The 17164-nt window shown below is 33.7% G+C and overlaps 1 protein-coding gene across 4 annotated transcripts in view; it reads right to left on the bottom strand.

Moving 5' to 3' along the window:
• Nucleotides 1–17164, bottom strand: part of PIK3C3 (phosphatidylinositol 3-kinase catalytic subunit type 3) — a 146350-nt gene that overhangs the window by 82789 nt on the left and 46397 nt on the right. For all 4 annotated transcript variants that reach the window (XM_017660015.3, XM_017660017.3, XM_017660016.3 and 1 more), the window contains 4 exons: nt 16698–16790; nt 9531–9716; nt 3261–3415; nt 1719–1809 (listed from right to left, as the gene is read on the bottom strand). In XM_017660015.3, coding sequence (XP_017515504.3) covers nt 1719–1809; nt 3261–3415; nt 9531–9716; nt 16698–16790 — 525 coding nt within the window. The remainder of the gene's footprint in view (nt 1–1718; nt 1810–3260; nt 3416–9530; nt 9717–16697; nt 16791–17164) is intronic.

The following is a 17164-nucleotide window of genomic DNA, read 5'->3' as shown; positions in this document are numbered from 1 at the left end:
AATGCACCTGCCTTCTGGGATGGCCTGGATTACCTGAACCTTTTAAGGAACTATTGGTCTGAGAAAAAGCCAGATGGCTTAATTACTGGGTAACAACAGACAGGTTTTTCAGTCACCAGAGAAATATCATAAATACATATAAACTGTTTTTATTTTTAGCCTAAAGGTTTTGAGTGATAGGTAGTGTACAAAACTGCATTCTGGACATAGCTTTCAGAATCTAATCAGTTCACACAGTCTTCAATGCAAACCAACCTGGCTCAAGCCACAGCAAGTCTTACCTGAATTATTTCAATAGCTTTCAAGTAAAAGTCATTTGATGCCATGGCTTACAAGGCTCAGCATGACTGATCTGCTTGTTCTCAGACTCATTCTTACACCATGCTTCCTTTTGCTCTCTCCCCAGAACCAGGCACACTGGCCACTTGCTGTTGCTCACACACTTAAGCTCTGATCTTAGAGCCTCTATATATCCTTGTTCCCTTTGCCTGAACTGCTCCTCTCCCAGACCACCACATGGCTGTTCCCTTGCCTGCTTCATCTTAAGAAAGATGTTATATTTCCAGGGAGGCTTTCCCTGACCAATCCTTTCAAAATTGCAACTGCCTAACTCCATTCCAACACTCCCTATCATCCTTCCCTGATTTATTTTTCTTCAGAGAATAGATATCATTACCCTCTTCTACTATATATAAATATTATTGACTATCATCAGGCCAACACTAGAATGTAAGCTCCAAAAGATCAGGATTATGACTTTTATTCTCTGATGCACCATCCCTAGCACCTAATTTAGTTTCTGGTACATAGTCAAGAACTCAAAACATATGCATTAATGAATGAGTTACTGAACCAATAAATTGGTACCTTAGCTTTGAAAGGTCAAAATAATTAAACTGGAGCTGAATGGGTCCTTAAAGGGCTCCCTTAAGAATTCTACAATCGTGTAAAGTTTTTTCTTCATTATTTTCTATTGTATCAAGAAGGTAAGCAGACATGCAAACATTGGTTAACAGTTAATACTGAAGACAAAAGTCATTTAGATATCAACACTAACTCCTAATATTTGAGTAAAGCAATACACACACAAACACACAAAATCAATGGAACTTTCTAATATCAAAGCATGTATTGTTTGTTTTGAACATTAGGGATGTGAAAGATTCTTCTCAAATTAGAAGTCTTATGAAGATAAACAACAATACCAAGTAGATCATCTTCTGCAAAGGTACTTCCAAAGGTACTTTTCAGATTAGCATTGGCCAAATAGGTGGGTTTTACCTCAAAAGTTAGTCTACCTCTATAAGGGACTTAATTTTTCTGCATGTATAGATATAAACAGCTGTTTAGTATACTATCCTTAGGACCAAAGTTATACATTTCTACACTGTAATCACAATCACTGACAATTACAAGTAATGTTAATAAATGCCAATAAATATTCTGAGTTTCCTTAATAAAATATTTAAGCCCAGTTTACTTTCACATTGCATATGAATCCATTTATATGCCCAAAGCACCTATAAAATGCCTTGAATTGAAGATTATCTGGCACTTTTTGCTGAGATGAAAAGTCTTAAACATGCATCATAAAACAAGTTATTTAATAAAGTTGTAATATTTAGTTTATTAATCAAAATCAGTGTTTTAAAGACCAACATAAAATGTTTATCTGGTAGGATATCTACTATAGGAAACTTGAAAGGCTTTACACCCACCTCTAGATTTTCACCATCTGAACCTTCTTTTATTTTAGATGCAGGGGGAGGGGAAGACACTGGAGGAAGAGGGCTGGTTATAATTTGGGAGCTGAAAAACAATAGAAGATAACACTGTCTGTAAGAGAAAGTACACATTTTTAGCATAGTTCACCTCAATTGTTTCTGGTGAAAGCATCACTTCCTAAACTGTGTCCTGTGCAACACAAAACTCACATTGTGCTCTGGAAAAAGAGGCACCAAAGTCAAAGAATATGGGTAATAAGCCTCTTGGAGATGTACATGCAAGTCTAAATATTAAAGGTTTTGGTAAGTACTGTAGTTTTTTTTAAGTCCATTTTACTTTCAACCAGCATCTCTCAAACATATTTGACCACAAGACCACCTCCACCTCTTTATCTTTTTAAAAAAACACATGAGTGACCAGCAGACTGTAATTTGGGGAATATGGGATTACAGTTTATATCTAGTCCTAAAACCTTGAAGGACTTCTAATAAAACACTCTGGGTAGCATTAGTAAGGAAAAAGATACATAAACATGACTGGAGATTGAAGGCCTCCAGTGCCCAATGGGAGAAAAGTAAGGGGTTCTTCTCTTAAAAATAGAAAATAATGAAGCAGCCTATGGAAGAAAAATTTTTTTTTTACCACTTCTCAGTTCTCTAACTGAAAGGCAAAAGAAAATAACATTATTATAATCATAAAGAAAAATTCAAAAATATAATCTTGGGCTCATGTGATACCTGAAATACTGGACTGATTCAGAATCTGAATTCTAGACCTTATTAGGTCATTCACAAATCTCATGATACTCACACAACAGTTTTACATTTCTGAGCCTCACCCAAAGGTTCCTATTTATCTCAAATTTTAAGATTTTATGAAAAGCAAAATAGCAAAGTAGAAAGAATATAGGCTTTGGAGTCAACTGTATCATTTACAAGATGCTAAGAATTGTTATTGCTGTTAATAGCTGACTTATAATTAAAGTAACACATTTTTTTATTCAGGTTAACTACTGAACGGGTGAAAAGTAGCCAATAAAAAACATAACTTTACAATAAAATGTTTGAGTCCACTAACATGCCCAACCTTCACTTTATTTTTGCATGACCAATAATAGTATCTAACACTTACTGAGCACTACAGTGAAACACTTTTTGAAAGGCTTTATGTGTATTAACTCAATCTTTCAACAACACTTGAAGATCAGTTACTAGCTATATTCCTATTTTTAAGATGAGAAACTGGGACCACATAGAAAATATGTACCTTACACAAATTTACCCAGCTAGTAAATGGCAGATTCAAGATTTTAACTAGGGAATTTTGACTCAACAGCCTGCAGAACAATGCTCTGGACTATATTAGTTTGTGTAGTTTGTGTTCTGTAAGTACACAAGCCATATTCATTCGTAAAACTTTAAATTCAGTACTAATTAGGGTTTGATTTGGTATGTCTGAGGAAAAAGGAAAGGAGACAGTTTGAAAAGTTGGGAAGCTATCAGTTGTGAAAATGAGTCCTCCCTGGATATCCATACCTATCTATTTCTGCAGAATTTATTCCAGAACTCGACACACTCTCTGACACTGAGCCCTGACTATCCTTCTTGGTGGGTTCTAATCCATTCTTTATGTCATCAAAATTTTCATATTTGAGAGCTTGGACCAGCTGTAATAGGTACATCAACAAATCCTGGAAAACAAACAAAAAATAAGTTAATATTAGAAAAACAAATACAGTATGATTACAGACGTAATTTGTTCCTAAATATCAAGCTGACAATTTACTTTCATCTACCATGTATCAGCAGTGCCACCTCTGGCAGGTTATGAGGCTATTTAACCTCTTTTGGGTCCTCATCTGTAAAATGGATGTAATCACAAAAATCTTAGAGATGAGTTGTAAGGATTAAATGAGGTAACAGAAGAAAGTTACAGAATAGCGCCCAGCACACAGTAAGTGGCCAGTAAATACCTTGTTTAAAGCAGCACCCAAAAAGCAAATCAAGCAAAACACAAAAATTGAGATGGTTTATGTAAAACTAAGAAAAAAGGAAGGACTTTTTTTTCAACAATAGATCAGATAATGGCATTTTATGTCTAAGATTACGTAAGAAATTCCAATTTTTCAAGTTTTCAAAGAATTTTTGTTTCATAACCTTTTCAGGAAAGGATTTTTGTTTAATTCTATGAGGTTTTATTTCATTTTGTTTTGTTTTCCCTGAAAGCTCAGGTTTTAGAGATTGTGGGGTGCTACTGTAATTAGAAAATCCTATAAAACAGATATTTTCATTTTAAATCTCTTGCTTAAGGGAAGTACTTAATTACCTGCCAACTACCAATAACAGCTTGAACAAAATTAATTCAAAAGCCTAAATTTCCCATACCTATATCCTGACAATCAATGGAATAATCAAGACTAAAAAGTATCAACACTATTATTTTTCTGAGTTTTCTCTTAACATAAAAAGATGTTTTTAGGATGAAAATGTTCCTGGCTTATTCTGTGAATGTAGTTATTCACCCTTACCAATGAATATTAATAAAACTCACAAAACTATGCTTTTAAAAATAATCACAAACTGCAGAAACTTATAGAACTCAAAAAATTTTTTAAATAACTATTATCTTCTGGTTCCAAATGTTACTCACCTAGCTAGACTCTTCAAATCTCATAATTAGATAACTTTGAAACTCTGTGACTCCCAGTAAAAATTTCATGGCCAACTATTTCCTTTCCTATTTGTAACAACTATAGCATTTGTAATTACTTGCTTATTTATTCTGCTCTTTCCCACTATAAGGACACAGATCACTTCTCAATGGTCTATTAACCCTTATGTAATATCATAATATATTTTTCTTTCATAATTTTTTTTACACTTACACATTCAACATATTTATCAATTCCCAAATACTGACACAAAGTAATATACATGTTTTCACCACTAAACATTATTTTTTTCACAGAAAAAAATTAAATGAAAGGTTCACTGACTTACTTTGGTTCAAATATATTAATGTCAGTGGCCAAAGAAATAAAGTGATTCTGTATCAAAGCACCTCTACAGCACTTTAGTTCTAAAAAAACATTTTTTTAATTAGAGCGATAAAGATCTGATTTTCTCTTATTTTACTTGAGATTTATGGTATCTAATACCTTTAGGCATGCTTAGATGCATTTTCTTAGGAAAAAAAAGTGTGTTATATAACAGAAAATTGATTATTTAATGACAAGCATCCTTAGGAGGGGTAAATAATTCAGTCTCATTACTATCCCAAGACATACTTGGGAAATGCTGCTGAGCGATCATCTGTTATGTTTTCCCAATTATAGAAAAGATGTATCACATGAAATGAAAAGGGCTGCATTGTTATTAAATTTGCCAGGAAGGAGAAATTCAGAGGAAAACTTTCCTTTTTTTAAGTCACCCACTGCCATTCAATGTGTTGGTCATTAGATATTCTATATTCAAACTACTCTTTCCTTCATTTGTACAAAGTCTGTCTGGCTATTATGTAGTCAACATTTGAAAAATACAAAATGTCTCCAAGCATGAAGGACATAAATATACGAATAAAACAAAGGGGAAAAAAAATCAGGTTTCCATCTCAGGGAATTCAGTAAAAATATACCTAGAGCTATGAAATACTATCTAAATAGTGATCACCACTTTTCTCAATAACTTAATTCTAATGCTTCACAGTACAAATGCGAAGTTCTATTACAAAATCACCCACAGACTTCCCAATTCTTACTGAATTAAGAGTATCTTCATATAGACATTACAATGAGAGAGACACAGGTTCTGATCTTGCCCGGACTGCTACATATATCCCACATTCCTGTTAAAGTGAAATACTTTCTATTTTTCCCATGCTTTTCAATCTCCTTGCTTTTGTTCATATTGTATTATTCCCTTGGAATGTGAACTCATGCCCAACTATGAAAATTCTCGTCTTCTCTCAATGTCTATTTCAAATGCTACTTCCTCCTCAAATTCTAATGGAGAATCTCTCCTTTTGAGCCACACAACAATAAGAAATATGGCTTTAAAAAATTCCTAAAAAGAATTATGAAAAAATCGAAGATTTTACAAATGTGCAGCCGCTATGGGAAATCCATCAGCATAGGTTTTAAATAATATATATTATATACTGATATTTTTCCAACAGCATGTTGATATAACCTACAAAATATAGAAACCCACCTAACATTTATTAAAACTAATAAGAAAAATCACTAAGGTGACTAGATAAAACATAAATATTAAAACAAAATATAGTTTTCCATTTAACAAACAAAAGAGAGATAAAAGGGATGAGGTAGATCATCATCATAACAATAATTGCAGGGAATAAATCTAAGGTTTAAAAATGTGTATAATTCTTATGAAATCATGACTTGAATGAACCAAAAAATCATGTCTCCAGGAGAGAGGATTTAGTATCACAAAAATGTCAATTTTTCCCTAATACATAAATTTAATGTAATTCTATTTAAGGTTCTCATAGAATTTTAAGAAAATGCCAAAATTATTCTAAAGTTCTTGGGAAGAATAAATGTATAAAAGTTATAAAGAAAAATATAAAAAAAGAAAGGGAGTGATTTGTCCAATCATGTGTTTAGTTATTCTGAACTGTAAATTTTTGAAGATACAAGCACAAAAATATATTTGTAGAGGATTATCAGTAAAATATAAAAGGCGTATTATCTTTTGGCTTAATAATTCCAATGCAAGCTACTTATTCAAGAATATGGAAAAACATACATCCAAGTCTGTTCACTAAAATACAGTTATAGCAAAAGATTGGAAATAATACAATTGCCTATCAAAAAAGACTAACTGGTTAAATACATTATAAAATAAACATGCAATGAAATATCATGCTACTGTTTCAAAAGAATAAGGTAGATCTACAGGTATCCGTAGTTTAGAAACACAGTTTGTTTTTATTAACAGATTAAACAGGCCGTTGACATCATTTGCCTTGATATTAATTTGCCTATGTTTCCAGACTTCATAGACGCCAAATGTGTTGAAAATGAGAAAATGTCCAAGTTATACTGTTCAGCTAAAGCAAGTTTTTAAAATACATATAGGATATTCCTATTTGTATTCATTTTTGAAAAGAGGTGTATATCCTGTATGTGCATACATTTGCAATTTGCATAGAGCATATATAGAAGGATGTAAGTGGCTACCTTTCTGGGGATAAGAAATGGCTGGAGGAGTGGGGTTGTCAGAGGAGTATTACCTTTATATTATTTCTTTCACAATTAAAAAACTAAGCAAACTGGATAAGAAAAAGATGAACATTACAGTAAAGGAATAAATCAAATGATACGGGAGCAAGAAACAAACAAAAATGACACTGGCTTTCTGGGATGGTTAAGAGAGGTTTTCCAGACGGGTGAGGTATGTGCTACACCTTGAAGGGTGAACAGGAGGAAGACTCCTCCAGGACGATGAAGTCACACATACAAAGACACGCCTACTGGAGAGACTATACTCAAGGGCTAGACTGACTGTCCAAATATACAATACAGTACTTTTCTTTCAGGCTTTCCAGTTTCCTAAGATGTGGATATTTAAACAAAGTGAACTTTGATGTATCTTTCGATGCTATGATTGTATGATCCTATTATCCTTTGCCATACCAAAAACATTTGAAGTTTATAAAACAAAAAATACTATAAACCACAGATAAAGCAGAAACAAGGAGACATTTTACACCAATTAGAAATGAAAGAAACAGTATGAATAATTTTAGTATGAAATTTACACAATATATATTTGCAATCTTTCTGCATATGTGTTTTGAGTACCATTTTAAAAACTACCTCACATAATTTTTCTTCCTAACTAACAAGTGACATAGCAGCTATCGTCACTATTTTTTGGATAGGAAACTGAGGAAACAAAAAATGATACAGTGGTCCCAAAGAAATATATACAGGTACATAGCGTCAGTGAAAATAAAAACTTTAGATCTTAATGTATATCTGAACAACAGATTGAGACTTTTTTTCAGCTGTAAAAAAAATTAAGAGACTTTTTTCAGCTGTATACAATTTATTACTGACCTACGTTCAAAGGGAAACCAACAGATAACACCATATTATTTATGCTATTATCTCTAGAACCTCAAAAAAACTGTCAATAATTGAACCATATTTTGCAGTTTAGAATGCATGCAATGTTTCTATCATTAGCCTCTACCCCATAACAAAAACTATAAAATGATCTAGAAATAGTTCAGTACCTGCTTGAACACTGGTAACTCCAGAGACAATAAAATACTCAACCTTAAGTCTGTGAGGTAACTGACATCAGACAATCAAAAACGATGATTTGTAATTTTTCTATTTAAGTTTTGAACTCACATGGAGGGTCTGTCTTGACTACAGCCCAGAGGCTTTATATAAATTCTATGACTAATGTTAAACACAGAAAACTAATGACCTAAGTGAAATTGTTAATGAATTTCAAAATATATTTCAACATTTCAAATAAATATTGTAATAATTTTTTTACTTTTGATACAGTAAAGACAATGAGGAAGGAGAAGATAATGCTATATTGTAGTGTTTGTAACTGCTTTTTGACAGAAAAGTGAAAAATATCCTGCTCTGATAATATTATACAATGTCTGAAATTTGCCTCAAAATAATCTAGTGAAGGGTTGGGAAAGGGGAGGAGAGAATAAATGGTGTTACAGATGAAACAAGATTGGTTATGAGTTGGCAACTGCTGAAGATGAATAAATTATATGTGATCATTCACTATACTATCTTAGTGTTTAAATTTTACTACAATTAAACACCCATGTATATTGACCTCATCAATCTTAATGCTGCATTTTCTTTCTTGAAATTCAGATACCACTACAAATTCAAAATGATTAAAAATAATGGTCTTTGACAATAGTTGTTCTATGGGATCAGCATTGCTATATATATCAAGGCTTAAGAAAAGTTATCCCATATCCCTTTAAGTTTTGAAGGCTAGCATAAACTATTAGGTTACGTTTCAGAACTCATTCACTTTAAAAATATTAATAGGTTAAAAAAAGTTGCTGGATTAGTCTACCTTATTAGGAATTAATAAAACTCAAAATACACACTGCTTTGTGCCAACACAGTGTTCCTCATTCCCTGCTGGCCTTTTATATGTGTGTATGCACACACACACACACACACACACAAATATATATATATATATATATATATATATAAAACTAAATAGCCAGCATAAAGTTTGCAGCCTTTGCTTTCCAGAGCATTCAAAACCACCTTCAGAAAATCTACATATACACATAATTGTCAATAGCTGAAAGTTTAAAGGAGGATTTTTAAGGAGAATAAGATGATGCTGCATCTCTATGCTTTAAAGGCCCCAAGGGCTTTCCAAGGCTGCAATTAAATGTGGCTTGTTGTATACTGATTGATAGACGGGATCTGAATTATTCCCTAGCTGGTGCTGCATTAAACCATTTTTCATTAGAATTCCTTTTTCCAGACACAGCAATACAAGCTCTGCTGCCAGGTGAGTGTCCTGGGACAGATTGTCCTATCATGTAACAGATCAGGAAGTAAATTTTCATTTCACAGAGGAGTCCTTGGAGGAATATTTTAATTTTACTTCTGAAAACATACCTAGTATATCCTCTTCCTTTCTAAAAATCAATCTGTCTCTCTCTTACACACACACACACACACACACACACACACACACACACACAAAGTCCATGATCAGGCTCTAGTTAAATGTAGCCAGTTGAAGGAGTGACGAATAATTACATACCTCATCATCTGCCTGTCGCAACCGGGCAACAGCGTAACGCCTCACTGTTGGATTGGTGTAATGGGAGGATAACAGTTCCAAGGAATCCTCTACATCCATTGGCTTCCATTTTCCCAGAAGTTCCAATGCCTGTTTGGCCTCCTGAGGTAGATCCCAATTAACACATTTCAAGAATTTTGTCAAAGCCTAAAACCAGAGAAGATTTTAAAATTAGAAAACAGCCTTTTACCTGACATAGAAAAGTAAGGTGTTAGGCAGAGTTTCACTTGGTCCTGATGGAAGAGTTATAGAGTGAACGGTAGATGATTTGTGTAACACTAAACAAAGGTATACATATGATCCCTGAAAAACACTGGACAGGAGAGAAAAGGAAAAGCATGTTTCCTCTAACTTTACATTTTTCAGGTCAAACCGATTAAAGGGCACTATGAATTTTAAGTTTAGTTGACTTTTCTTCATTTCACTTTTTTATTTCAAAATGCTGCAGGTCTCAAGATATGGAAATAATTGAGGCATGCTTCATCAACTCTGAGATGCCTCAGAGACAACATCAACATGTGACATAAAATACTGCTTATCAATGAAAGAATACAAAGCCAAGCCAGGGTAGACTTCCCACCATTGGCACCTTCCCAGCCCCTCCCCAGGGTCACTGGGTTCCCAGATACTCACACATGAGGACTAGAACCAAACTCAGTATGTAAGTCTTTCTTACTCAGAGAGGCACTATCTAAAAAGACGATCAAAAACTCCACAGAAACAAGCATAAAATATAAAAACAGTGGCAAATATTCTATGATTCAGCTGGCTGTAGCATTTGTTCTGGAACCTCACAGATAGGTAGTATACTGAAGTTTTCACAAGACTGAGGCAAGTAAATTACCTTGGAGCATATAATTCATGGTTGCATACATAACAAATGCTCTTTAAAGAAAGGTGCATACCTGTTTTCCATAAAAAGTAATTTCCATTGATGGGTCTCCCTACTGGAAACTCCTTCCTGACTGATTTTAAGACATTTCTTCTTTCTCTTCCTCTATGAATTCATTTCTTTAACAAAGATAACTTAAAATCTTTAAATTCCTGCTCTGCCCAACTAAAATCTTTTCATTGGTAAACTACTGAAGTTCTCAAGAAAATGTCTACTTGGACAACAAAATACAACTACTGGTTAGACTGACAAAATGAACCTGCAGGCCCATCCCCTTATTCTTGATGTAACTAAATTAAGAAAAAAGGCACTATAGAAATTACACACAATTTAAACATTAGACTAAATAATCTCAGAAAATTATGTCAACCTCAAACAGTAGACAAGCTAGACCTAAAATCCAGATCAACTGACTCTCACGGATCTTCCATCACATGGTTCCTCCTTAACATTATGGCACTGCCACCTCTCCAAGTTAGCTGTAAGTCCATGCTGCTTTGGAGCAATGATTCCACTAACACTAATTTCGTAAATCCATTCCAGTTCCTGTCAATTATTTCCTAGCAATATTCCCTATATCTTCCCCTTACCTCGATTTTCACTATACCACACATGTGGAGTTTGGCACAGGCTTCTTACCATTAGTTTCTCTTCTAATCATTTCATACAAATTAACAAAAGCTTAAGTTAAAAGTGATTTTAGCACGAACCTCCCACTCTCAGCAGATATTTACCTCAACCATGAAAAGCCCCAAAATTTACTTAAGTAATTCCAGTGAATAATTTCCAAAGGACCCATTATATTTATAGACAGTGAAGCCATTTTAGCAGCTGTTTTTTTAACAATAACGAACCAAAAGGTAAGAGTGTCTTCTTGTATCTTCTTCCCATTGGTCAGTTTCACTGTCTGGAGAGAATGAGAGGAAATTTTTGAAGAATACTGAATATTTGAAGATGACTGTTATATTGCTATACTTTGGTTTCCAATGAGATGATAGAGTCACCCTAGCTTGTAAACTGGCCGACATAAAAACAAAACCTTGGCTTCTCAAAAACATTCCACTGATATCCATCAACTATCCAAACTTCTACCTCTCTTTAAGCTAATTCTCACTGCCCTTCTACACTTCAACCAAGTTAACCTATTTTATACTTGACTGTCTATCTCCTCTCTACAACTCTTCCTTATGCTCTTCATCTTAAGGCCAGCTTTCCAAACTTAACTTATCCAGGAAGTTTTCAGCAACTTTCAGCTCATCAGCAACTTAGTAGTTGCCTCAATTTTACTACCTTCATTTAAATAATGACCTAACTGCCAAATGCTTTTGTGGCATTCTTACCTCTACAACTAGAGTCTGCTTTCCCCATAGACAGCTACCCATTTCTTCTGCACCTCCTGCACACCAGTAAGTACAGTGCTCCCTCTCCATAAAGGAACACAGACTGCTTTACCACCTTATTCCATGTATTGCTGGTTTCTAAATATATGTCTAGGTTGAAAGTGAACAAAGCAATACTTCTAAAATAACTACAGTGAAAGCTTTCCCATTGCACAGTACATAAGCAGTCTTAATACAAATGTGTGGGTATGTAATTATAAGGAAATTTAGCACCATGCCCATGCACTCAATTCAATAAATGAAACTATCTTAACTTCTAGATTCTCAGATTTGTAGACTTACCAGTAAGATTTATTGAGTACCCTGCTCCTAAGGAAGTTAAGGCACTACACAAAAAATTTCACAGCTGTATAATGCTAAATGTTAGATGTAAGCAAGGAGGTAGTAGAATGAAGAAGGAAACAAGAGGAAGAAAGAGAAAGAAAAAAGGATTGAGAATTTAAAGAGAAAAATAATAATGATACTTAATCTCAGGCCCTTTAAAGACACTGTATTGATCTTTGTAAAATAAAGGTACAGGATACAAATGCATTTTCTCTCTAGAGGTTCCACAGACAGCTGGAGAGTACAAGCTTTAGAGGCAGAGTGTTTGGGGTTAAATACTAATTCCCAGCTCCATCAATTATTAGCTGAGTCACTTGGAGCCAAGTGTTAAACTTTAAAATAAACCGTCTCATAACGTTTGTGATAATGATAAAGTTATGAACGCATATGTTTAGAACAGCACCTTGTATATGATAAATATCTTATGTTATTTATCACTATTATTCTATTTCTGATATTGAGCTCAACATCAAATGTTAACATTACTGCAGTTATTACCATGCCTTTTTTTAATAGCAATAAATAAATAAGTATTTTGTTAACCTCCCTTCTGATCTTAGACTCACCTCACTGTTACCTTTAGTTGTTAGAACCATGATCACTTCAAATTGTATTATCATACATATTTCTAATCTTAACTTCTACCAACTCAATTATTGGAAATTTCTACCTTACTGATAAAGGAAAACCTTTTCTTCAACCCAAGAAACTTCTGACCACAAATGTGTGGGTTTCTCATACCAACCAATTCCTTAATTCTCTGAGGACACCACTGGGTGTGTCCGACAATTTAATTTAGTTCTAACACTAACCAACTGGAGCCAAGGCAGATTCCATAGGATTAAGAGGTCAGTCACACAAGACTGCTAACCATTTCAGATGCCCATCAAAAATTCTGGGTCCCCAGGTTGCCCAAGCTTCTGTTCTACTTGGCTGCACATCAGGGATTCCCAAAAAACTCTCACATTTGAAAATCTACTACAATGGCTCACAGGTATGGCTGAAAGGAGATTATGGGTAAGAAAAAACACTCCTTCCTAGTGTTTTAGAAACTCTGTGCCAAGAACTGGGGATGAAGAACACATATATATTTCTTATTGTATCACAGTGTCACACTTGTTATTCTAATACTTCAGATTCAAGCATTCAAAAGTGAAAGTATCTCATCACCTTGCTTTTTCCACTTGCAATATTTCCTTATTTCAGTCACTCAGACCTAACTCCAGGGAGTTGTCTCCAAGTCACCTTATACATTTTCCTCTCCTTCCCTTGCCCTCCAGAATCATTCTCCAAATCAATACATGAGCCTCCTAATTATATTTTTCTTCATTCTCAGCTCTGCTTCAATCCTTTCTGATTCATCTTCTTTAAAGCGTAACTTAAGACATATTCTGTTCCTTCAGTGTTTTCTTACTGACAGTGAAATCCAACTCCCAAGCTTAGAACTAAGGTTTGTCACAAACTGACTCCATCTTTTCTATTCAATAGCGATTCATATAAACTTTTTTGTCCCTGAGCCTAACACTCTGCTTTACTCATGCTTTTTTCTCCATGAAAAATTATCACCAAATAAAAAATATCATCAAAGCTTTAAGACCAGTCTTTGCTCTACGAAACCTCCTCTGTATCACAGCACACAATGAACTTGATTTTTTATTATATTACCTAAATGTTCCCAAAAAAAGATCCCTTAATCAATTACTATCCTATAGCTTTCAATTTTGATTATGTACAAATATCCTTTTCCTTAAACAGTTTTGATTTATATGAAGACAGAGAAATGATGTCTTGTATAAAGCTAGGCCAAGAATTGATAACAAATACTCACTGAAACAAATTCATTTCTGCTTGTCAGGAGGCACAATTTCGATTATTATCCTTATATCACTGTCTCATTAACTACTTCATAAGCAGCCCCGTAAGAATATTCAGTGCATCTCTATTACCTTTAGTACATATGACTCCATCTGCTGCTTTTCTCCAAATATAATAGAAAGGATTTAAGGTCAGTTTTAACTAACATTTTTATAAGAAGAAAGGCCATTCACCATGGTAAAACCTGGTTTTGAAAAGTTAAAATATTCACATTTTCAGTTCTGTAATAATGAGTCATTTCCAACATGCTATGGAGCACAAATTTGAAGATACTTTATAAATTTAACTGGTTTTGTTAGACAAAGTTCTTATTGTGAACTTCTTAGCTGCAAAATCAAGTCCAGCCTAGAGGGTTTTCATCCAAAATACTTAAGACAGGTCATTTACAAAAAAGGGGTGGAAAGACCAAATGTAATTAAAAAATAAGTAAGAAGTATAATAAATCTCAGATAACACACTGGGGAAATTTGTTCTTTCTACTTTTTCTCTAGGAAATCTTTTCAGCCTCAGGGCTCAAATGCCAAATAACCTAAATCACTGTTCCTGAGGAACTGATGCTGAAAGAATTTCTTTGTGTAAATAAATTAAGGGATGGAAAACAGGAGCATTTGTTTTCCACAAAACCCATTTTAAATTATTACAAAGATACAAATGTGGCTATGTGAATAATTCCTCTGGTCACTTCAAGGCCAATATGTATTTGGTTTACTGAAAGTGCTTCCCGAACATTAAAAAATATTGTTCACTCTACTCTAGTGATCATAAGAACCCTATAATATGTCCTGAGAATTGAAGTTTCATCACCCACCTTTCGAAAACTTGAAATCAACTAGTTAAATGAAACTTGTCACACACTTTATATCACTTGAGCATTTCATTTCTTTTCACATATTTAGAAGTAATTGAATTTCAGTGGAAAGTGACTACTTGTTTAAACAAACAATTTTTCTTGCAAGCCTTTCGAATATCTAAGGCAGTTCTGCTCTGTAAATCTATTCTATGCTTCTTGAACCTACACATTCTAACAGGTTTAATTCAATATCTTGCTGTGTATTTTAGACAACACTGTGCTGCATTCAACAAGCAATTTCTGTGACCAAGGTTATTCTTCATTTAACAGAGTACCAAGAACTAACTCAATCTTTTGGTAGAACACAAAATTACAAATCTGTGCTTCTATTGATGAGTATTTCCTTTTTTGCAGTGATGAAGAGAATAATATTCAAAACTATGGCACATTTGAAATTCTTCTCTCAGTCTTGTTAGAGATATAAAAGAGAATGAATGATTCATTTGCAAAGAATTTCCCAATGCATCAATAAAAGATAAAGAGGAAAAGATAAAAATGAGCTGCAACTGGATTTTTACCTTTATTTTTAAAACTAAAGGAAATACAGTTGTTTCAGAAAAACAAGTTATACAAAGTGGCTAAAGACTATCTTAAGAGATTGTAAAACATATTCATTCATTTTCACATAATTATGTAACAGCCTTCTGACAAATACTAGTTTTTCTGATGCTTCTCTGTTTTGCCCCCAGTGCATTTCAGAATTTCTAAGGCATATACATGATGCTGCAAATATCTGTACAATCTTTTTTTCAATGTCTTCACTGGCTACTTTCTCTTCTAAATAAGACTCAAGTGTCTTTACCTGTACAACAGTAACAATACCTATGTTGTGGGGTTGTTGTGGGATTTAAAAGATCCCTGGTACATGGTGGCTGTTTAACAGATATTGGTTGTTATTATTTATTAGACCTTAAGGGTTAATCCTTGAACCTATGTTCTAAGAATTAAAAGATTATTTTAAGAAAGACAAGAGACTTAGAGTTCCCTGTCATTTAATCAACTCATATTAAATATGAGGGAACTAAAGCCTAGTGAAGTAATTTCTTCAACTTCTTAAATTTCTTCTTAAAAAAGCTTCTTAATGGCAATAGTAAGACCAAAACTAAGTCTCCAAACTGAAGTCTAGAGATACTTCACCACAATTCTCTCCAGAAACTATCTTCTCCACAGTTTCATTATGGAAAGCAAATGTCTGGTTCTGACCTGACCTCTATCCTGCATGCCAAGCTGGACGTCACTCCATGAACTCAATTCACACATTTCAAATTAAATTTCTCATACTCTCTCTTGCCATGTTTCCTCCAGAATTCTATAGTTTTTTTAATGATGTGAATATTTTTCTAGTCACCCAGGTTCAAAGAGGCAAGAAGGAAGATAGAAGTGAATCAAAATTTACTCTGCACTATTATGTGCCAGGTACTCGGCCAGGCTACTCATCTACATTATCTCACCTGTGAAGGAGGGTTGTTATTAGAAAAATGAGGAAACCAAGCTTCCAAAGCAATTTGCCTCACATTACCTAGTTAGATGAGCAGTCGTGCCAGAAACTGAACCCAACTTTCTCTGACTTAACCCATTTAAATACCGCCTATGCACTAACAGGTAGTATGTGTATCTTTGTGTGTATATACCTTTGCAATTTTTAAACATGAGAGTATTATATATATTGCTCTACAACATTTTTTTTAACAATAACTGTATTTCCATAGTAGTTTTACCTCATTCTTGTTCATTAGCAACAAAGTTTGTAGATAAATTTGATATATGAAAATAATCAAGAAACTCACTTTTTCTTGATTAGTAAGATAGTATCTAAACTTCCAAACAAGATCTTGTTCTTCATATGTAAGTTGCTTAGTTGGTGGATAACTCACAATAATCTACAATAAAGAAAAGAAAAAAAAAAAAGAATTAACTTTTGTCAAATATATTCTCCTATATATTCCATTTCCTTTGAAATTTTTCATCTATTTAAATGTTTCTTTAATAGAACTATACAGTAGCAAGGAGAATGTATATGCAGTTGAGAAAAAGAGTAAGAGTTAAATCTGCTGCACTCATCAGTCCAAAAAGGATAATTATTAGAGTATAATGGGAATAAATGATGAGACAAAAAAGTCCAATTCTATATAAAAGTGTCATTATAGAGTTCATTTACTTCAACCAAAACAAAACAAAGTAGCAAAAGTATCCCTCCTGGCAAAAAAAGGGAAACACCCAAAAAATAAATGTTTCTCTTGTCTAGTCCATGTAC

Source organism: Manis javanica, chromosome 9 (assembly GCF_040802235.1).
Source record: "Manis javanica isolate MJ-LG chromosome 9, MJ_LKY, whole genome shotgun sequence".
Taxonomy (NCBI): Eukaryota; Metazoa; Chordata; class Mammalia; order Pholidota; family Manidae; genus Manis; species Manis javanica.
This window is presented reverse-complemented; position numbering and strand designations above follow the sequence as displayed.